The sequence below is a fragment of the Moschus berezovskii genome, chromosome 17 (genome assembly GCF_049115385.1).
Source record: "Moschus berezovskii isolate FMDL1 chromosome 17, NW_MosBer_1.0, whole genome shotgun sequence".
Classification (NCBI taxonomy): domain Eukaryota; kingdom Metazoa; phylum Chordata; class Mammalia; order Artiodactyla; family Moschidae; genus Moschus; species Moschus berezovskii.
The window spans coordinates 47,545,389-47,567,986 of record NC_142476.1 but is presented as its reverse complement, the minus strand read 5'-3'; the positions used below and the strand labels follow the sequence as shown (position 1 = coordinate 47,567,986).

The window sequence follows — 22,598 nt, the reverse complement described above, 5'->3', positions numbered from 1 at the left end:
GCCTCATACCGTGCTCTCCCTTCTGCCTCCCCAAACATCTGCCTTATCCTCACCCTACCTCCACAGCTGACTTTGGAAGGCAAAGGAGGGGCTGTGGACAGACAGCAGGGAGCCCTAAGAGGTGCCCTCAAAACCATGATGGGGTGGAATGCTGACTGTAATTTACAGAGTTTACATAGGTTTCCTTAAGCAAAAGACTTGGAAAGGGGGTTATTGAAAATTGATCAAATTTCTAGAAAAACATTGCAAAGGAAGAGCTGAATTTTATTTTCTCCATCCAGGTCGAAACTCATGTACACTTCTGGCTGTGGACTTAAAAAACGTTCACAACCTGAATGCTGAGAGTTACGCTTTCTTTAGTGGGAATTTTTAGGACTTCAAGCCCAGAGACAGCATTTCAAGTGACCCTGAGAGAACTGCTCTGAGGAGGTGAGGGGAGGAGACAAGTTATAGAGTTTTGTAACAAAGGACAAGTGATCTGAACATCAAAAGGTAATTGCTAATTAAAGAAAACCAGATATCTCAAGTTAAGGAATTTAGTCCTTTACTATGTGTGGGAAGACGCAAGAGTCTGGTCTCACTCAAATAATTTCTTTGACATGCACCTCAGCTATCTGGGGCCAGTATCCTGTCTTCATATCCTGGGCTAACTCAGGACTCTCCAGGCAGTGGCTGTAGTCTGAAGGCTGCTCAATTGCAGGTACTCTTTCCTTCCTGAGTTCCCTCAGGGCTCACCATCCGTGGTGGCTGCAACTGTTGGTGACTGTGACATCTTTGTTTACTGATACAGCAGGAAATATTCCATCTCTCATGAAAACACAAATACTTTGTTGGGTTTTTAAAAATATTTATTTACTTGGCTGCACCAGGTCTCAGCTGCAGCATGGGGGATCTTTAGCTGTGGCATGGCTTGAACCCAGGCCTGCTGCATTAGGAGCGTGGAGTCTTAGCCACTGGACTGAGGCAGGAGGTACATGGGTTGCCCCATGGTAAAGTGATTGGAGATTCATTACCTGTGGGCGAAAACTCCAAGACAAGAATAGCAGGACAATTAAGGGAGGAGGCTGGGCCCTCCTCAGACCACATATTTCTCCTTCCTGAAGTCAGGAGAGCTCCTTGACCACGTGTATGCAGAAAAGCTGCTTGGAGGTCAAAAGGGGAGCAACGTCTAAGGATGCTCTGAAAAGAAAGTGTTAGTCGTTATGTCCGACTCTTTGCAACCCCATGGTCTGTCCATGGGATTCTTGAGGCAAGAATACTGGAGTGGGTAGCCATGCCCTCCTCCAGGGATCTTCCCAACCCAGGGATAGAACCTAGGTCTCCTGCATTGCAGGCAGATTCTTTACCATGTGAACTACCTGGGAAGCACAAAGGATGCCCTACCCCTAGGCTTTTTTGGTAGAATTTGTCTTAGTTAAGAGATGCATGCACACACATGGAAGGATCCTGAGATATACCAAATATGGACTGTGGAACAGGCAAATCAAAATGATTGACCAAAGGAAAACTGGAAGAAATACCCATATAAGTGATTTAAACACCCAGGAGGGTGCAACTCAGTGACAGTCTCTAAGTCTGCCCATGTGTCTATTTTTCTCCTATTAAATACTTTACTTGCTTAACTTCTGTCTTTGTGGAATTTCTTTTCTGCAAAGCTGAAGGGCCAGAGCCTTTGTCACTGATCACTGGTCTAGTGGCTAGGATTTGGTGCTCACACCATTACAACCTGGCCTAAGTCTCTCCCTGGGAACCCAAGCTCTGTTCCAAGCCATTACTGGCCGAGGCCACTGGAGATCAGGACCACCAGGGAAGTCTCAAAAGAATACTTTGGAAAACAAAGTTCTAGGTATTTGCCCTAGAGAAACTCTTGCACCTGTACTCAAGAGATATTAGAAACCAAGTTCATAGCAGCAATGTTGTTATTAACAAGACAGAAAGAATCAGAAAACTCAAATGTATATTGATAGGAAAATGTGGACAGTCACAATGGAATACTATTCAGCACTGAAACAAACTATCTCCAGCTCACATATGTCAAGTGGAGACAAAAAAATATTGCAGCAAAGGCCACAAACAGTACAATGCCATTTATATAAAGTTCAACAAATATTTAAATACTGCAGTACTCTTGCTTAGAAAATCCCATGGATGGAGGAGCCTGGTAGTCTGCAGTCCGTGGGGTTGCTAAGGGTCGGATACGACTAAGCGACTTCACTTTCACACATTGGAGAAGGAAATGGCAACCCACTCCAGTGTTCTTGCCTGGAGAATCCCAGGGATGGGGGAGCCTGGTGGGCTTCCGTCTATGGGGTCGCACAGAGTCGGACACGACTGAAGTGACTTAGCAGCAGCAGCAGCACAGAAAAGCCAGGTGAAAGTAAACACAAAATTTAGGATTGTGGCTACCTCTGGGGCCAGGGAAAAATGTACAGGGGACATGAATGGCGTTGCCAGAACCCCATTTTTTAAGCTGGTAAGTTAGGTACACAGACATTTATTATTTTTTTATATCGGATATATTTAACGCAGTCTTCAGTATATGTGAAATACTTAGTGTGTAGGATGGGAAAAAATGCATACCTAAAAGTTGCTGCTGCTGCTGCTAAGTCACTTCAGTCGTGTCCGACTCTGTGCGACCCCATAGACGGCAGCCCACCAGGCTCCCCCGTCCCTGGGATTCTCCAGGCAAGAACACTGGAGTGGGTTGCTATTTCCTTCTCCAATGTGTGAAAGTGAAAGTAAAGTCGCTCAGTCGCGTCCGACTCATAGCGACCCCATGGACTGCAGCCTACCAGGCTCCTCCATCCATGGGATTTTCTAGGCAAGAGTACTGGAGTGGCTTGCCATTGCCTTCTCACCTAAAAGTTGAGGATTATGTTTTATTCAGTGGATTTACTGAGGACTTAAGCCCAGGATACAGGCTCTCAGATAGCTCCGAGGGACTATTCCAAAGAGATATGGGAGGAGCCAGGATATATAAGTTTTTGAAAAAATAAAAACAACTCAGGTAACCAAACATCAAGATTACTGCTAATTAAAGAAAAATGGGACATCTCAAGTTAATGAATTCAGCACTTTTCTATGTACAAGAAGATACAAGAGTCCAAGCTGAATGAAATTATCCTTTGAGATGCACCATAACTCTCTAGGGCAGGTATCCTATTCTTCTCCATCCTGAATCCCCTCTTGAGTGCTGAGGTGGCTGCAGTGGCTGATGGCTTGATGGTTGTAACATCCTTTGTAGTTTAGTCACTCAGTTGTGTCCAACTCTTTGTGACCCCATGAACTGCAGCATGCCAGGCTTCCCTGTCCTAGACTATTTCCTGAGCTTGCTCAAACTCACGTCCATTGAGTTGGTGATGTCACCCAACCATCTCATCCTCTGTCGTTCCCCTCTCCTCCTTCCTTCAATCTTTCCCAGCATCAGGGACTTTTCCAATGAGTCAGCTATTCACATCAGATGACCAAAGTGTTGGAGCTTCAGCTTCAGCATCAACCTTTCCAATGAACATTCAGGGTTGATTTCCTTTAGGACTGACTGGTTTGATCTCCTTGCTGTCCAAGGGACTCTTAATTAAGAGTTTTCTCCAGCACCACAATATGAAGGCATCAATTCTTCAGCGCTTAGCCTTCTTTACTGTTCAGCTCTCACATCTGTATATGACTATTGGAAAAAACCATAGCTTTGACTATACGGACATTTTTGCCAAAGTAACATCCTTTGGTTACTGATAAGGCCCTTCTTCACTACTCTGAACTCTTATTTCCCTAGGCCTTCTTTTCTAACCCTGGAGTTTCCTATCTGGCTAAAGACCTGCCTTCCAAAAAAGGTGTGTCATCTTTTCCACTGACCAGCAGTTTTCAACCAGGGGTGTGCAGACCACAGACAGAATCACTATGATCCAGGTCGGTCACAGGCTGCTGAAGATTCATCTTCCCTCAATCCTGGCATTCCCTCTGCACATGTCATGCAGTCCCTACCTGCAGTGTGATCTTCTGATAAGAGCCTTGTATACACATTTTTCCTCCTTGCCCACCAGCAAGGCGAGTGCCTTTGGTCTGCCACTGCACTAAAACTGCTCACCCAGCATACTGTCTGTGATAAGTAATAACTAAATGCCTGTTAGGGGCTTCCCTAGTGGCTCAGAGGTTAAAGCGTCTGCCTCCAATGCAGGAGACCCGGGTTCGATCCCTGGGTCGGGAAGATCCCCTGGAGAAGGAAACGGTAACCCACTCCAGTATTCTTGCCTGGAGAATCCCGTGGACGGAGAAGCCTGGTAGGCTACAGTCCACGGGGTCGCAAAGAGTCGGACACGACTGAGTGACGGAATGGAACGGAAATGCCTGTTACAAAGTAGATGGCCTGCACTGGACTGAAGGCACCCATGAGTCCCACAGCCTGCTAACGAATCCTCAGGAGCTGTGGAGACAGGCAGGACATTTGGCAGCCTGTGAATTTTGGAAAGGATAGGAGGACAACTCTACTAATCATTAACATTTGAGCTCCTATTTGAGGTCGAAGTGTTGGCTGAAAAACGCTGTGGAGCGGCCTCCAAGAATCTTGCAATAGCAGCGGTCTGAGATCATGTTCTACATTTGATTTTCTGCGAAGAATCACTGGTTGTGGTCAGAGAGCTGTTATAAGAGCCATGTTTTTCTATCTTTATCTCTCTAACCATTTAACAGAAAGTGAGATTGTTCTGGACCGCTTTCAGGGCCACACCTTAGAATTGCTCTGAAAATAAGAGCTGTAAGTGTCTGATTTCTGTAGAACTCTTAAGGTTTAGGAGATGGTGGCTGTTGATTTAGCTGCTGAGTCATGGGGCTGGATCTTGGTTTTAAGCAGTCTGAAACATCAGTGTATTGTTGGGGAAATCACAAACTCTGCTTGCAAAATTCATATAATTCTCTGGCAAACATTTTACAGTTTCTTTGTTGCTTTTTTGCTGAATTTAATCCTAAAGTTCTTTCTTCTTAGTCAGTAGGCCTTCAGCTTTATCCGAAGCTAGGGATTAAGGAAGAAAAGCAGGTTTTGCAGCTGACGAGAAGAAATAATAATCTGAATATACACTTTGATCTCTCTATGCAATATGTTAAACCTGAAGATGTATGACACTGTTTTAGCTCTCTGAATTACAGACCAAGAGGAGCGCTAATAAAGTACAAGTAATTCTTACCGAAAAACGAAGCCCTCCCTTGAGTGTGAGTGTTTGGGGTGGGTGTTGGGGTAGGGATGTACTGAAGAACTGATTTAAAACGGGAATCAGTTCTTTCTTCAGCAGAGGGTAAAACAACTACATCTACTGTTGTCTATTTTTCATTTGTCAGAACACTAAGGAATATTGCCTGTATTGAACTTTGAGAAATCCCCCAGGATCTGTGTGAAATTCCACTGCCAAACCAGAGCTCAGACGGTAAAGGATCCGCAAGCAATGCAGGAGATCCCGGTTCCATCCCTGGGTCGGGAAGATCCCCTAGAGAAGGAAATGGCAATCCATTCTAGTATCCTTGCCCGTTAAATTCCATGGACAGAGGAGCCTAGTGGGCTACAGTTCATGGTGGTCGCAAAGAGTCGGACACGACTGAGCAACTAACACACAAACACACACACACACAAACCAGGACAAGTATGGTTCACACGGATGAGAAAGGGTGGGATGGAGCCTCCTTTTAAGATGCAACATTAACAAGAGCCTCAGATTGTACTAACCCTGGGCACGCACATGGAGGAGTGCCTGGGCCGTAGGAAGCGCTCAAAAAGTATAGGCTGCAATTAAGACAAAGTGAACATCCTTTCCGCTATCTTGGCCTGATAACTCCTGTGTGACCGACGTACAAGGACAAAGGGACCGTGTCACCTTGGCTGGCGGCCGGGAGCGCAGGGCGCAGGCGCGGGTGAGCGCACGTGGCGAGGCTCCCGGCTCCGCGGCCCGGGAGCTCGGTAGGGGCACGCGGCCTCCAACGTCTCCCTGGGGTCTCCAGCGCTACGCACCGAGGCGAGGGGTGGGGCGGCCAGGAAGGACGGGCAACGAAGGTCGTCACCAAGGTCGTGGGCCGGACGTGCGGCGCCGGAGCGACGCTGCGTGCGTGCGGGACTCGGAGTACGTGACGGAACCCCGAGCCCTCATGCCGGCCGCGCCGCCCCGCCCCTCCTCTCCCCCAGGGCCCCAGAGCCACAGATTTCGCTCCGCCAGGGGAGGGACCTCAGACCGACACTGGAGCGAAGGGGGACTGAGGATCGTCCATACCCCTACCCATTTGCTGCGACAGTGGGGACGCCCCAGCCCGGTCCCGCCCCACCTCCCTGGTATGTCTCCCCCTCTAACCATCCGCAGCGGTCGCAGCTACGCCCTTCCCTCGGACGAGAGGCCGAGTGACGGCGTGCTGGGCCAATGGCAAGGCGTCGCTGAGGGGGCGGGCCTGAGGGGCGGGAAGTGGGCGGGGTCCCCGCCGGGCTGGGCAGGAAGTCCTGGCCAGCGGCGCGGAGAAGGGCTTGGGGTACTCGGAGCGCTCGGACTTTGCCACTTATCGCTCATCCTCGGTGACCGCAGCACTGTCTGTTTCTCTCTCGGGCGGCGACCTCCGGCGGCCGGGTGAGAACTCGAGGAAGGGCTGCCGAGCGAGCGCCCGAGTGGGCGGCGCGTGGGTCCTCGGGGCCCGCGGGTGCTCCTGCTGCTCAGACTGCGGGTGGGGGGTTCGGCTGGGATGGGGAAGGGGTGGGTCCGCGCTCGCGACTGCCCTCCCTGGCCAGAATTGCGGCTCGACGCTGGTGCACGGCGCCCGGTTTCTCCCGAGGGGAAAGTGCAGCTCAGCCTGAGATTACGGGTTACGGGGCCGCGTAACTGTCCCGGGAGATCAGGGGTACAACACGCGGTCACCAAGATAAAGCGGCGAGGGTAGAATGTTTGGGAAGCACTCCAGGTCCAACCTGCGTGCTCTTTAAAGCCAGGCCTTTCCGAAAATGGACAAAGGGGCCGGGAAAGGAGATATTCCCTCAAGCTGCAACTCCCCGCTCCGGGCCCCGCGCCCTTGCCTCCCGCTGGTGGCCCCCGGCCTGGCGCCTGGGTGTCCAGCCCGTCGCTGCTCCGGAATGAGCAGGGACTAATGTGGGTTCAGAAGGCGCTTGTCCTGGAAGAGACTGCTGCAGAGCCGGGGAGTCATTGGGAAGCCCTCCTGGCGACCTCGCCCAGGTCGGGAACTAGCAGCTGTCGGCTCCCCGGGTTGGCCACCAACAGTCAACCCCTGATCTGACATAAAAAGGATGTATTTTACGAAATCTTCCTTTTCTCTGCTGCTTCTGCAATGTGGTCTTCCCCTTGAGCGGTGTGGGCAGCCTATTGACCTGCTTCCGGGGCACGTGTAGGCCCAGGCTGCTCGGTCTGCCCATGCTGCCCCTGGTCCGGGGTTCAGTCTAGGCCGATAAAAAGCCGAGCAGGCTCCCATCAGACCCACCTTCCCCTCTCTCTGTGCTCATAGCATTTTAATGACTTAAGTTGAATTTTATTTTTACATCATAAAATAAGTTGATTACTTTGTCTTATATCACTAAAAGGAAACCAAAAATGAAATCTTAAAACTGTGTGATGAGGTAGTGAAATGAAGATTTGTTTAAAAGTGTATCTAAAATCTGTAAATAAGTGATGGCCTGAGGATGAGGGGACAGTGGCTGGAAATGGCCTAAGGGAACTTTTTGGCGGTGGTAAATGTTACACAGGTATGATTTCCCAAACCCCAAAGTTAACTAGAATTTTAAAACGAAAAAAAATTTAAGCAAATTTACCTTTTTGTAAGATAGGAGATTAAAAACTAGATGTCTTTTTATTGGCTAATGAATAAAAACTCCATTGTTAAAAAGACAAAGCCACACACGTGACTTCATGTCTAATTTTGAAACTTAAAAAGATGCCATTTGCTGCTTCAGAACATTCCAGAGAAGATACTGGAGGAGGGCCCAGTTAGATAATGGCTTCTGAACAGTGATTTAGGTGTCTACCTCTGTCTTACAAGTTGTTCAATTAGTTTATTCCTTGGAGAGCCCCTGGGAGGGAAAGCAAGAAAAGGAGGACTTTTTTTTTTTAAGCTCTTGATATTTACTCTTTGTAGCTGCAACCCCCACCTTTTTTTTAAGGTGTCTTCAAAGGAAACTTCTTTACTTGGCATATCCTGGTGCTCAAAGAATCATTTCTCTAGGTACAATTCATGATTTTCATAATTAAGGTTTTTAGATGGGGTGAAATGCCCATTGAAAAAAACACTAATTAGATAATGTTATTTTTGTGCCCTGTCTTGCTAAAGACCCAAGCACTGTGAGGTTTGAAAGGCTCAGAAATTGGCAAACCTCACAGCACACCGACCAAGAAACTCACTCCTCCCTTCCAAACCCATAATTTCTGATTATCCTTCGACCCATTAAAGATCCTCCTGCTGCCTCAAGTTACCTGATAATTGTGTTTCCAACTTTTAATTCACTGTTACGCTACAAACCAGATTTTCCTCCTGTGGTTTTGTTTTTTTTTTAATCCCACCAGCACACACGTGGTCAGGCTTTCTTTGCTTGCAGGACCATCCCTGAACTAGTAGGGCCTTTCAGAGCTCTCCCCACCTACTTTTTAGGAACAATTCCCTTCTGCTTTCCAGAAGGCATTTTCTAATCACCCCTTCCTACATTAATTTTTAATTAAATGCAGACTCTTCCTAGTCTAGGAATCCTCAGACGTGACCCCTTGAATAATGAGTTGAGGCTTCGTTATGGTTCATGGAAAATGTGAACTGTGTTTCCCTGCAGAAATTCACCATGTCCATCCTCAAGGTCCACGCCAGAGAGATCTTTGACTCTCGTGGGAATCCCACCGTTGAGGTTGATCTCTTCACTGCAAAAGGTATGTGCCACCTTTGTTTCTATAGTCCCTTGCACCATATTCCATTTTTTTAAAGCTTCAAATGATGGAGCCTTAGGCAGGAAACAGCTTGTTGGTCTTGAAAGCCTTTCTTTCTGATCTGCACGTGCTGGGAGGTTGGGAGGCAAGAGGCCCTTGTGCTTCTTGGTACTTGGAGCAGGATGCAGGTCAGCTCCTAGGTCACTGAGGTAGGGAGGTAAGGTGATACCTTGTCCCTAAAAGGGCCCGTCACTCGCTTGCCTCACAGCTTGTTGTGACCAAATAAGTAGGTACGGTGTGATAGGATGGATCTTCCTTGAAAAGGAAAGAGATTAGGGGAGTATAAGGGTATATATAGCGCTCTTATCTCTGCTTCCAGAAATCACTCTTAGAGGATCAGGGACAGTTTTTACTTGGGAGTGTTGGGACATTCCAGAGGCTGGTATTTTTACCTGGCTATACGTCTTCTGCTGCTGCTGCTGCTGCTAAGTCACTTCAGTCGTGTCCGACTCTGTGTGACCCCATAGACAGAAGCCCACCAGGCTCCCCCGTCCCTGGGATTCTCCAGGCAAGAACACTGGAGTGGGTTGCCATTTCCTTCTCCAATGTGTGAAAGTGGAAAGTGAAAAGTGAAAGTGAAGTCGCTCAGTCGTGTCCGACCCTTAGCGACCCCACGGACTGCAGCCTACCAGGCTCCTCCATCCATGGGATTTTCTAGGCAATAGTACGTCTACATAGGAAGAATTTGCCCACATTCGAAAAGAATGGGACCCCCTTAAATCCCCTCCTTAATCTTTTTTACTTTAAGAAAATCTGGTGCTTCCCTAGCCCCTGTGTTACCTGCAGCAACATCTCAGCCATTTTCTAAATGGCCCAAGTGCGTGAAGTTGGAGAGGGAGCTTCAGGCAGAGAGGCACCCAATGGTGCCGAGCACAGACCTGCCAGTCAGAGCTGAGTCATGGTCTGAATCACAGGCCTGGCAGAGGAACTTCCAGCCCATCCCTTCCTGTCCTGCCTTCCCCCTTGCCCAGAAAGTGAAGGCCCCTCAAGTCTAGATGCATCCAGCAGAAGTCTACCTGTGGTTACTGTGGGGGTTGCCATGAGAACACCATTCCTTCTTGGCATGTGCCTTGTGTATTCTCAGAGATTGCAAGAATTTCCTTTCAGTTTGTGAGATTGGCTCACTGAGATAGTGGAACTTTCCACTTGGAAATGAACAGACTTGAACAACGAAAAAAGACCCAGGATGCTAGAAGATCGTTGAGAGGGAGGCATTTTCTTTGAAACTCTTTTAAATGACTAAAATTAATGTCTTTTAACATTTAAATGAATGGAACTTTCTCTTATGTGTTTTAATCCTTTTCAGGAAGAAAATAAAAGCCAGGAAATAATAAATTTGTTAAGAACCTTTCATCACTTCTTTCTTTCTTAGAATTTATTTTTTAGGCCAGTTTTAGGTTCGCAGCAAAATTAAGTGGAAAGTAGAGTGTTCCCATCCCCCCATCCCCACCATCAATACTCTCACCGGAGCAGTAGTTAGAGTCAAGCCTGCATTGACCCGTTATCAGCCAAAGTCCATAGTTGACCTTCTTCACCTAGACTAACCTTTGTTAGAGTCAAGCCTGCATTGACGCTTTATCAGCCAAAGTCCATAGCTGACCCTAGGGTCACTCTACTTCCATCACTTCTTCACCTCGTCCAGAGCTGATGGATACAGAGAAAGCCAGGGCCTGGATACAAAGAACACGTGGCCTGCCACTCCCGCAGTCATGTGGTGACACAGGCATGTAACCAAGTGTGACTGCGATACTTGGTTGGCTTTTTCCTCTTCATTTGAGTTGCCTTCACATCCCCGCACCCGCCAGTTCTCAGAGGGGAAATCCCTGACAGTTTCAGGAAGGCTGCCTGCACTTCCTGCTCCCCTAACCCTGTCTGCCCCATGTAACCAGATCTCTGCAGTATCTTTCCTCCAAGGACAGCCTCCACTTTCTGCTCCACAGTCTAGGCTTAGCCAGGTGGCTGGTTTCTGTATCTGCAGGGCTGTGATTGGGTTCTAGAGTCATTAACTCTGCACCTTCATTGTCCTTATTTCTTTTCTCTTCCAACCTGTCCTGTCAGGCAGAGAACCTCCAAATAGCATTCACTGCTGCCTAAGCTGAGGCACATGAGCTGTAGAGATTCCTCTTGAGCCATCGCCTTCCAGACTTGAAAGCTAGCAACGCAATCTCAGTTGTCTAAGGGAAGCTTAGCAACAGTGCTGTCTAGCTGGAGTGTCTAAAATAGCTTGGTGTTTCCATGGGTTACTAGCTCCTAGAACATGACAAATCCCGCAAGTGGATTCATGGTGCTTGTGTTGGACTGTGTGGCTGGGGGTGGTCCATGGACCAGCTGCAGGGCACCCCCTGGGAGCTTTCAGAGATGCGGACTCAAATGTCCTGTCATGTCTCAGGATCTGCATCTTAACCCACAGGTGCTGTGTGCGCGTGTTAAAACTGGAGAAGCTCTGCTCTAGACCTTTATCTTTAAACTAGAGAAATTCATCAGCTCTGCTGTAGGGTCTTCGGTATAAAGTCAGAAGCACAGGAGGCAGGTGGAACAGCCATCTGAGTCTCCCCGATGTTGGGAGGAAGTGACCATTTCCTGAGGGCAGATGCCCTCTCTGCTGGGGGGGATCTGGGAGCTATTGCTTAATCATTAGTAAACATTTTTCCCCCCTCCCTCTCTCAACATCCAGGTCTCTTCAGAGCTGCTGTGCCCAGTGGCGCCTCAACCGGAATCTATGAGGCCCTGGAGCTCCGGGACAATGATAAGACACGCTATATGGGGAAAGGTGAGTGCAGACCCAGGCCGGCTCATTCCTTGCAGCCATGGCCTCCCTCCTCCCTGCAGCTTGCATCTGAGGGCAGGAGGCCTCTGATTTGGCCGAGGGTGTGGATGGCAAGCAAGCAAGTACACCGCCCATGGGAGAGCTGGCTGATTGATGCCAGGGTCCCTGAGCCTGTAACCCAGGGCAGGCGTTTCCACTCTTCTTCCTCCTGTGATTTGTCTCCCATCTGAAGAACTCCTGGTTGGGCCAGGGAACGAGGGAGAAGAAGACACGTTAGCTAGTGCTCAGGAGAAGCCTCTCGTCCTCCAGGAGGGCTCTGAGGGCCTTCCCGGCCGGCGGGCCTCTGCCGGGCTGTGGTCTCGGGATGGAGGCTTCCGACTCCTGGATAGAGCAGTCGTTGTCTCTGTGGCAGAGCCGGCCTCCGGTGGTCCTTGTGCACATGTTCACCTTTCTGCAGATTGGACCCCAGAGGCCAGGTCACAGAAAAGCAGACGGGCTGGACTGCACTCTCCACAGAGCGGTGTCACCGTGGGGATGGGAATTGGCTCTGGAGAGAAGGCAGGAGCTCAGGCTGTGTCACTGTTCGTGGCCCTCCAGTGGGCCACACTGTAAGGAGATGGAGGGCACGAGTGGGCTGCCGACCTTCCAGGGGAGGGAGATGAGGAAAATAGCCCAGGGGCACTGCATTGGAGGCGCAACAGCGAGTGAGGTCAGGTTGAGGGGGACACAGGGCCAGGGTCACAGCGGCTCCACTGCAGGGGGCAGCTTCTGTAAAGAGCTCTCCTGAGGGGTCTCACTGGCAGCCCAGGTGGATGCCTGCCCACGGCAGGAGGACTGCGCCCCGCCTCAGTTATGATGAGGACTAATGCATGGTCCCCATCACCTTCTCCCCACCTTCCTGTTTCCTCTCTTCTCTCACTCAGCGTCCTTCACAAACCTGTTCTCTTCTGAGTCTTTCTTTTTTCCTTCTCTGTCGATCTCTGCTGGTCAGGTGTCTCCAGACCCGTTAAGTATATTAACGAGTTCCTGGCACCAGCCTTGTGCACACAGGTAATACACGGGGCATCCTTTAGCCTCTGCGGCTGGCCTGTCCAGTGCATGGTCTTGCCAACTAACCTCCCTCCAGACACTCTGTTTGGTGGCTCTGTGTGTGGCTCTAACCCTTGGGGTTCCTAGGTAAGAGCACTCAGACTGGGCCAGAAAGCCCTCCGATTCCGGGTGGAGAGGGCCAGGGGTCCCGTTGAAGGTCTCTGGTGGGCTCTGAATATCTGGGTGAATATGGTGAGCGGTTCTGCAGCAGCACTGATTTGATTATTCCTTCTAGGTGTCTCAAAGGCTGTTGAGCACATCAATAAAACTATTGCGCCTGCCCTGGTTAGCAAGGTAGGACCTGCCTCCTGATGACTAATGTATATTAATGCTATCAGAGCGCTGCCCAGTCCAGGCCGGGGGGCTTTCCTGTTCACAGAAGAGCTTATTCTGAGAGCTAAAGAAGTCGGTGGGCTTCCCTGTTGTGCATGCGAATTACTTGGCCTTTGCTGACCCGCCCTCTGCCTACGTGGCCATGTCTAACAGAGCATGGAACTGGATCCGAGGAACAGGAGGCTCCAAGAGCCTTGATGTTTCCCAGCAATGATCTTGACCTCTGGGGAGTTAAGATCCGGATTTTAAGGGTGGCTCCCAGCGGTGTTGAATGTTGTACCCATGGCAACTGACTCATTTTTCATGAGCTATGGAATTACTTACTATATGTTTAAGCAGCAGAACTCTTGTTAAATAAAATCCTATTTGGAGCCTCAATATGGCAAACAGATAGAAGTGGAGCTGCTGTAGAGGAAGTGGGGCTGGGGACCTCACAGCCCAACCTGCTCAGCTGGTTTTTGTCGCTTTTATGCTCCCTCCAGCCCCTCCCTCACAGATTCCTATGGCCTGGCCTGGCCTCGTGTGTCCTCCTTGGTGTGGTCCCTCTCCCAGCTCCACTCTGTGTGCCCACGGCAAGTGGCACCTCTGCTGGTTCTATTCCCAGCTTGCCTGCTGTGGCCGGCCCATGTGGCCTGCTGTGACTGGTCCCCAGGCAGAGTTTCCATCACTGCTGTGCCGTCCCAACCTCCCGGCCCCCTCCACACACCCCTGTTCTTCGTTGTGCCTCGGTGTCCTCAGCTAGCACGGCTGACTTTCTTGGACATTTTCTTTTATTGGTTACTCCTGATGAGTGTTGGCCTCAAGCCATCTGCTGGGGTGACCTCTGGCTTTACCCAAAGTTGCCTTGACACAAAAGTTAAAAGATGCCAAAGTGTTAACAGGGTGTGATGGACTTAGGAGATTTTTGTTTTCTTTTTGTATTTTAGTTTTTCAATAAGAAAGATGATAAATAATTTGCTGTTGTGAAGTTTTTAAAGTAATGTTGACTTTTATTTCATTACTTTGAGCCAGTTTTTAAGATGCCAATTTGGTTACTTTATACTCTCACCAAAAGTATTCATTTTGGTCAGTTATCAAACATTTTGGGGACGTCCCTGACAGTCCAGTGATTAAGACTCCACACTCCCAATGCAGGGGGCCTAGGTTTGATATCAGGTCAGGGAACTAAGATCACACATGCCACACACAACCTGGCCTAAAACATTACGTAAAGTGGGTTTTTTTGCCTTGTGGACTACCTACAAAACTCGTATCTCCCGTCAGATACTCAGACGTCCTCACTGAGGACAGCTGAGTGACAGCAGAAACTGACTTTGATGAGCACAGCTCTTCAAATAAAGAACAGTGAGTTCTGTTGTTTTATGACCCCCAAAGTCACAATGCTGGAAGAAGTACGTGATGCTCTTAAAGCCAGTGAAGGGCAGTATTTGTCTCCCTGTTTTCTCCTGACGTGGATAAGCACAGAACCGATCTGGGCTTTGCACGGTTCCCAGGGCTGGTGGCTCTGTGACAGGAGGGCCCAGGGCGTGCGGGTAGAAGCACCATTCCCTCCAAGCAGCTCACCTTCCCTTCTCCCTGCAGAAGCTGAACGTCATGGAGCAGGAGAAGATCGACAAGCTGATGATAGAGATGGACGGCACAGAAAATAAGTGTGAGTGGCCCAAGTGGAATCTTTGCAGGAAGGTTTTGGGTTCTCCTGAAGACTCTTAAGTCCCTTGGGGAGAGGTCATGTCATCCCTAACGATGAGTTATGTGACCAGATATCTATGGTCCTTGCCTCACGTTCATAAATTACATTTTTAAATATCAGGAGTACAGCCAGCTGACAGCAGCAGGTGTGGAGGGTTACTCAGAAGAGGCCTGTGCTTTAGATAGTCTAGCAATTTGCGGAACTTTCTAGAGTTCCATAGACCAAAGAAAGGGCTTTCTCTTTAGGGGAAAGAGCAGATGAGTATATGTGGGAAGAAGGCTGTTGCATTCCTGGTGTGATAGAGACGAAGAGGTTCAGAATACAATCCAGGGCGCACACAGCAGTGGTCCAGGCAGGAATGCCAGCTGAAGGAAGGCTGGTGGGTAACTTCATTTAACTCTGTTCTGTTCTAGCCAAGTTTGGTGCGAACGCCATCCTGGGTGTGTCCCTGGCTGTCTGCAAGGCTGGTGCCGTGGAGAAGGGGGTGCCTCTCTACCGCCACATCGCCGACTTGGCTGGCAATGCCGAGGTCATCCTGCCAGTTCCGGTGAGTGGCTGGTTTGAGCCTCCCATGTGCAGAGGGAGGAGTGTTCGCTTTCTCATGGGGACCTGAGACCTCCCGCCTTTCCAGCTCATCCATATGTGACCCTCCAGCATGGGGGTATGAGCAGGTTCTGGGGGTCTCGGCCACAGACAGCTCTGACAGTGACCTTGATTGGTGACTCGGCTGCCCTGCACCTGTCTCCTTAATTGTTGGTGGGAGAGGGACTCTGTACTTGCCTTGTTGGATTGTGTGCACCTGTGGTGGTGGCTGCAGTGCAGTGATGCACGGGCTCCACGCCGGAGCCGGGCATTGGGGGGCTGCTGGGGGCAGGGAGACCCTCCAGGCTGGGAGCTATACTCCTCTCTCTCCCCACAGGCTTTCAATGTCATCAACGGTGGCTCTCACGCTGGCAACAAGCTGGCCATGCAGGAGTTTATGATCCTTCCTGTTGGGGCCGAAAACTTCCGGGAGGCCATGCGCATCGGAGCAGAGGTTTACCACAACCTGAAGAATGTCATCAAGGAGAAATACGGGAAGGACGCCACCAATGTGGGAGATGAGGGTGGCTTTGCCCCCAACATCCTGGAGAACAAAGAAGGTAGTGGCTCCAGGGGAGCCTCCACCCTGGGCACCCCCTCCCTGCCCGGTCTGCTGCTTTTCCACCTTCCATTCATCAAGTACCAGATCGTAAAACCCTTTGTGATTTAAGAAACTAGCACTTCCTTAAAAAAAGAGAGAAGTTTTCTTATTAATTTGATTTCCTGAATGGCCCGATGATTTGCTTAAACTGGGGTGACAGTGGGCTTGAGAGGCAGTTTGTTCTCCTGCTATCCTTGCTTCCCAGCAATGGCAAAAGTGTGCAGCCTGCTCCCTGTTTAAGGATACTGGCGTGCTGAGGTTTCAGGTCATTCAGCCGCAGTAATACCGCACATGCTTTGTTTCACTTTGAATCCTTAGATGCAGAATCAAATGTGAGAGTTGAATAGAGGATACAGAAGCCTTAGGAGAAGAATTCGTGGCTGAATTTTTTGTTTTAGAAGAAAACGTTAGGGTTCCAAGCATATTTCATGGGCTTCAGGGGCGGTTAGTGAAAGGAAATGTCCATCCTGACCTCTGGGTCAATCATACACAATAGCTGATATTTGACTATTTTAACTTATAAAAAATCAGCCATTTCATGTGGTTTGAATCTTGGGCACCTTTGCTGTGCAACAGTAGCCAGTGTCTTAGTCAGTTTCCCTACAGGCAGTGCTTCTGAGTGAGGCCGACCCTGAGCCTGGACCTGGACAGCAGAGCCTCAGCATGGGGTGCCCCGTCAGTACACTGGGCTCCCGCTTGGATCGCAGCCTTGTTGTGCAGTCACTTAAATCGTGTCTTGACTCTTTTCGAGCCCATTGACTACAGCATGCCAGGGTTCCCGTCCTTCACCCTCTCCTGGAGTTTGCTCAGATTCATGTCCATTTAGTTGGTGATGCTGTCTAACCATCTTATCCTCTGTCTTGGCTCTATTTAAAGCCTGTTCTTCGGGACAGCTGATCTCAGCTGGTCACTGTAACTGTATCTTGGCCAGCACAGCTGTTCTTTGGTGCTAAATGTGGGAGCATTTGTCAGTGAAAAAGACTCTGAGAGTCAGTTTCCAACTTGGCCGTGCACTCGTGGCCCTGAGCAAAGGTTTCTTGCCTCAGAACATAAAAAGGTTCCTGGAATCCTGAGACTGGTGGTTGGGGCCAGAGCACCTTATCCTCCCTCTGTTACGGTTCCCACTGGGCAGAGCTGACCTGGTCTCCAAAGTCGTCACCACCATCTCTTTCCAGCCCTGGAGCTGTTGAAGAACGCCATCGGCAAGGCTGGCTACAGCGACAAGGTCGTCATTGGCATGGACGTAGCTGCCTCTGAGTTCTACAGGTCGGGCAAGTATGACCTGGACTTCAAGTCGCCTGATGACCCCAACAGGTACATCTCACCTGATGAGCTGGCCAACCTGTACAAGTCCTTCATCAGGGACTACCCAGGTGAGTGTTCCCAAGGCGGCTGCAGGTATCAGTGGCGGGTAGCACCAGCCCGCAGTGGTGAGCGCCCTGTGTCACGGTCACAACAGCCTCCTGAATGAGCAGGTGTGAGGCAAAGGACCTTTGAGAACTAGGACTGCCGGGCACTCCTCTAGGCTCTGTGTTACCTGATGCACACGGGAGAGGGGACACTGAGGCAGAGAGTGGGTTAGAACTTGCCCAGGGGCGCTCAGCCATCAGTGGCACATGCGTTCACACCAGGCAGTGCCTCTGAGTGCCCATGTTTAACATTGAGCTCCTTGGTGGAGATGGGGCTGGAGCGCAAACCCTAGTGTCACCCCTGTGGGTCCACAGCCCTGTTCTTATTTTCGGTGGCACTAAACTGAGAACCCACTGGGCAGTAGGTTTTCTGCCTCCACAACCGTGGGATTGCAATTACTGTGCTCCCTGTCACAGGAGGGCTGGGTAGGGAGGACTCCTTCCAGGACTTGCTTTAGGGACGGGCTGTCTGCGGGTGAGAAGGATGAGGCCAGGTGAGCCTCAGTTTGGGGGAGGGGAGGCTCCAGCAGTGTTGCTGGTCAGCAGCCTGGGAGGCCACCCTGAAGAAACACACTCTCCTCTCCGCAGTGGTGTCTATTGAGGACCCCTTCGACCAGGATGACTGGGAAGCTTGGCAGAAGTTCACTGCCAGCGCGGGGATCCAGGTGGTGGGGGATGACCTCACGGTGACCAACCCCAAGCGGATTGCCAAGGCCGTGAGCGAGAAATCATGCAACTGCCTCCTGCTCAAAGTGAACCAGATCGGCTCCGTGACCGAGTCCCTGCAGGCGTGAGTGCCCTCCCTCCAGGGGCAGCTCTTTGGAAGAGAGGGGCCTGAACCTGGTGGTGGGGAGGGGGCTTCTGATTGGAACTCCAGGTGACATTTTAAAGTTAGCGATGGACCCCAGGGGACCGGGACATTCGGCAGTTGTGGCCTGGTCCTGACCACTGGATGGCCATGCACTCACAATTTCATCTCACACAGAGAAAGTCAGCGCACACACACCTCTCTCGAGGAGGCTAAACCCACTAGTTTTCCAAATGTGACTACAGGGCAGAGAACATCCTTGGGCCTTTAGGGGATGTTGAAGATTATCCTCTTCCCAGCAGTTGAGGGCTCGGGAGGCCAGGAGGGGCTGCGGTGCCTGAGCCGTGGAGCCATGCCATCTGGTTTTCTCTGGCTCCTAGGTGCAAGCTGGCCCAGTCCAACGGGTGGGGCGTCATGGTGTCACATCGCTCTGGGGAGACTGAGGACACCTTCATTGCTGACCTGGTTGTGGGGCTGTGCACGGGGCAGGTAAGGAGCTCCCTGACACGAAGGACGGGCTTTGCTTCTCTCCTGAGCACAGATCTGGGGTGGGGGTGGAGAGAATGGAGTCCTGGGTGCCTCTCCCGCCCCCCGCCTTCCTAGGTCAGAGAGCCTCCTTAAGGCCTTGCTGTCTCTCTGCCTGGTACTGTGCCCTTGCCCAAAGCGTCTGAGAGGCTTCAGTGTCCACTGTAAGCAGCTGTGGTCTTTGTTTTCTCCTTACAGATCAAGACTGGTGCCCCATGCCGATCTGAGCGCTTGGCCAAGTACAACCAGATCCTCAGGTAAGAGGCTGCCCGCGCTGAGTGTGGGCTTGGTCCCCAGGAGGAGCCCCAGGCTGTGCTCTGCAGTACGAGGTGGGGCTGGCACCCTGGCCCCAGTGGTGTTAGGTTGGGGCCAGTCAGACACCTGACAGCCCTGCCCTGGAGCGGGCCTGCTCTGCACCACGCTGCCTGGTGGCTCCTGGTTGGTGGGAGAGGGGACCACTCCCCTCTGGACAATTGAATCCTAGAATTTGGGAGGTGCTACAAGGAGGCCTTAGTGATTCACTTCACAGCCTTGTTTTGTGGACGGGATAACAGAGCTCAGAGAGAGAGAGAGAAATTGCCAAAGGGTAAACGGCAGGGTTTCCAGTGTTCAGCACCTTTTAGTCTCCCCTTTTTGTCCTTGGGAAGCTTTGCCTCTAAACACAGGGAGACCTGCCCTTCTTTTCTTCCAGTCTTGACGGGAAAAGGAACGTCCATTTCATAAGTCCTCCCACATTACCCCATCTTTAAAACTTTATCCTAGAAAATGCCAAGCATATAAGTGAATAGTAGACTCTACTCCCTCCCCATCACGTGCATGCACCCGCTGTTCGTATTCCTCTGTATTTTATCTCTACACTCTTTTCTGACGAATCTTAAAGCAAATTCCAGGCATTTTGTGATTTCGCTTGTATATATTTCAGATGAAGACTTACTTTTGTTTTTTAACATAACCACTCTACTGTGATGGTTCCCACGATTAGTGGTGATTTCCTAGTGTCAACATTGGATCTGTTCATGTAGTCTGTCTCCTCTCTTGTCGCAAAGTGGCTTTTTCTTTGACATCAGGATCCAAACAAAGTTCACACTGATGAATGCCCCCACCTTTTTGCCCTATACCACTTATTAGTTCCAGAAACTGGGTTACCCTTTCATTTTAAAAATCTTTTTTTCTTTCTAAGTATTCTAAGAAATCATAGTCCTACCATTTCTTTACCTTGGGAAGGCAGGGAAGGAAGGAGAACGGGTGCATGAGGACAGCCCAGACGTTCTCTTCCTGGCGTCTCCAAGAAGCTCAAGTTTAGGGATTAGTTGGGCAGACTGAGCGAGGGTTGAGTCCCCAAGTTCCTAGCAAGAAGTGTGTCCTTGGCCACCTCTCTGGGTGGGAGAATTTACTGCATTGAAGTTTGACATCTGTCTTTCTCTCCCCATCTCCCTTTCTGCTTCCTAAGAATTGAAGAGGAACTGGGCAGCAAGGCCAAGTTTGCCGGCAGGAGCTTCAGAAACCCACTTGCTAAGTAAGCTGTGGGCGGGCAAGCCCCTGCAGTCACTGGTTGGCTCCTTAGACCTGCGTCTGATGTCACCGGGCAGTTTGAGGCCCCCACTGATGCCCCACAGGGGTCTCTGGTAGTTACCTGCCCTCTCCTTGTCCTGTGATGTCCCCACCGCTTCCTTAGACCTGCTGCAGAAGCCACACCTGACCATCTGGAGCCCTGCTGGAAACCCTAGCCCTCTAATCACGTACTCGGCCCAAATCATTGTTCTTGTCACCTTGCTTCCACCAAGTATCCAGAGCCATGTGTATCTAGGTTGTCATCTCTGAGGTGTCCAGTGGGTTCATGTGCAAAATAAAAAGGCCTGAGTGACCTGTATCTATATGCCCTGTGTGTATGAAGTGGTGTCTGAGTCTCCTCACATCTTGGGTATTCAGGAAGCACCTCTACAAGAACCAGAGGCTTTGTGTCATGATAGAAGGAACAGGAGTTTGTGGAGGACGTTGTATAAGTCCTTGGGCAAGGCATGTTGGGGAAAAGGTGAGAGAGGGGTCAACCCGTGCCCTACAGCAGAGGCTGGGTCGGTGCCAGGAGGCAGGGCCCGACTTCAGGATCAAAGGAGAGAAAAATGCAGAGCTCTCACAGGGTACCTCAAGGGCAGCTAAAGAAGTTAAATTCCATTCCTTATTTTCATCCCCCTGATCTCAAGTGCTCAGGCGCTCCGTGTCGCTGATGGCCACTGCCATGGGTACTGCCGGTATGAAGCGCTCGCGCTGCAGAAAGCACTGTCTGGAGTAATGGACGGGCACCAGCTCGAGGTGAAAATACTGGGGCTTCTCTGCCCCTTGAGGTCTGGTGTTCTACCAGCGTTTTATTTTCTTCCCCTGACTTGATACAAATCCCTTGCATTGTTTTAAAACCCGGCAAGAGTCCCTTGTGTTGCAAGGAGAGCTAACCAGTCCATCCTAAAGGAAATCAATCCTGAATTTTCATTGGAAGGACTGATGCTGAAGCTCCAACACTTTGGCCACCTGATGGGAAGCATTGACTTCTTGGAAAAGACCCTGATGCTGGGAAAGATTGAAGGCGGGAGGAGAAGGGGATCACTGGAGTAAACTGGAGTTGGTGATGGACTGGACAGGGAGGTCTGGCGGGCTGCAGTGCATGGGGTGGCAGAGTCGAACATGATTGAACTGAACCCAGCGAGGCCCCCTTGTGGACGTTCTTGTTCATTGTTCATCTCTGTTTAACCCAAGAAGCAGAACTAGTAGAAGACTGTTAGTCACTCGGTTGTGTCTGACTCTGACCCCATGGACTGTAGCCTCACCAGGCTCTTGTATCCATGGAATTCTCCAGACAAAAATACTGGAGTGGGTTGCCATTTCCTTCTCCAAGTAGAAGATACATACACAATATTGAGATTCATCACAAGGAATTGGCTCCTATGATTGTGGGGCATGACAGAGTCCATAGGCTGGCCAATCAGAAGGGATTGTGATCAGGAAAGACCTCCACGGGTCCAGGTGAAGCCCTGCTTTAAGAACTTTCACCTGATTCAGGCCCACCCAGAACATCCAAGAAAATTCCTTGTTCAGAGTCAACAGTGAGTGGTTTGAATTACATCTGCAGAATAGCTTCACAGTAATACCTAGATTAATATTTGAATAGCAGGACTCCTATCTTTATCACAGAGCCATCACTCCTTGTGAACTTGGCAACCACACACAAATGTCTGAAGCCATCCTTCATCTCCAGATAACAAGACCCTACTTCACCTAATGTGGTCCAGCCCTCCTGTGTACAGCCAAAACCACTAACCCATCCCAGCTTTGCATGACTGGTTCCCATCTGAAAGCTGATTCTACAAGGAAGTGATTGAACTGGGCCTGACAGTCTGACTGGACTGTTTGTTCATCCAAACTTAGATTGCTAAATTTGGTTGCATGTCAACATTTCCTACGCTTAGTCGCTCAGTCGTGCCTGACTCTGTCTTTGAGTTGAAGCCAGCCAGGCTCCTCTGTCCATGGAATTTCCCAGGCAAGAATACTGAAGTGGGTTGCCATTTCCTCCTCGGGTTCTTCCTGACCCAGCAATCGAACCTGAATCTCCTGTGTCTCCTGCATTTCAGGAGTCATCAGGAAAGCTCAATATTTCCTGATCAGCAATTAAAGGCATTTGTCACTCAGGTTAAAGAATAGATAGGAGCCTTTTCAGATATGTTTCACCCAGAAGGAAGGCTGCTGGGGTCTCACTGGCCCTGGGGATGCTGAGTCCCTGGGGAGGGTTGACAGCTTTTCACCCAGCAGAAACAAAGCACATTGCTGACACGGATGGGCAGGAGTAAGCCAGGAAGAAATACAAACCAT

The 22,598-nt window shown here is 50.2% G+C and overlaps 1 protein-coding gene across 1 annotated transcript; it reads left to right on the top strand.

Moving 5' to 3' along the window:
* Positions 1-6,454: 6,454 nt before the first annotated feature.
* On the top strand, positions 6,455-20,616 carry ENO1 (enolase 1). The gene is made up of 12 exons (XM_055419494.2): positions 6,455-6,593; positions 8,786-8,879; positions 11,611-11,706; positions 13,028-13,086; positions 14,707-14,776; positions 15,229-15,362; positions 15,735-15,957; positions 17,174-17,371; positions 17,996-18,197; positions 18,596-18,704; positions 18,939-18,997; positions 20,191-20,616. Exons 2-12 carry the CDS (start codon positions 8,795-8,797, stop codon positions 20,258-20,260), a joined length of 1,305 nt encoding a protein of 434 aa, XP_055275469.2. The 5' UTR covers positions 6,455-6,593; positions 8,786-8,794; the 3' UTR covers positions 20,261-20,616.
* The last annotated feature ends 1,982 nt before the right edge of the window (positions 20,617-22,598 follow it).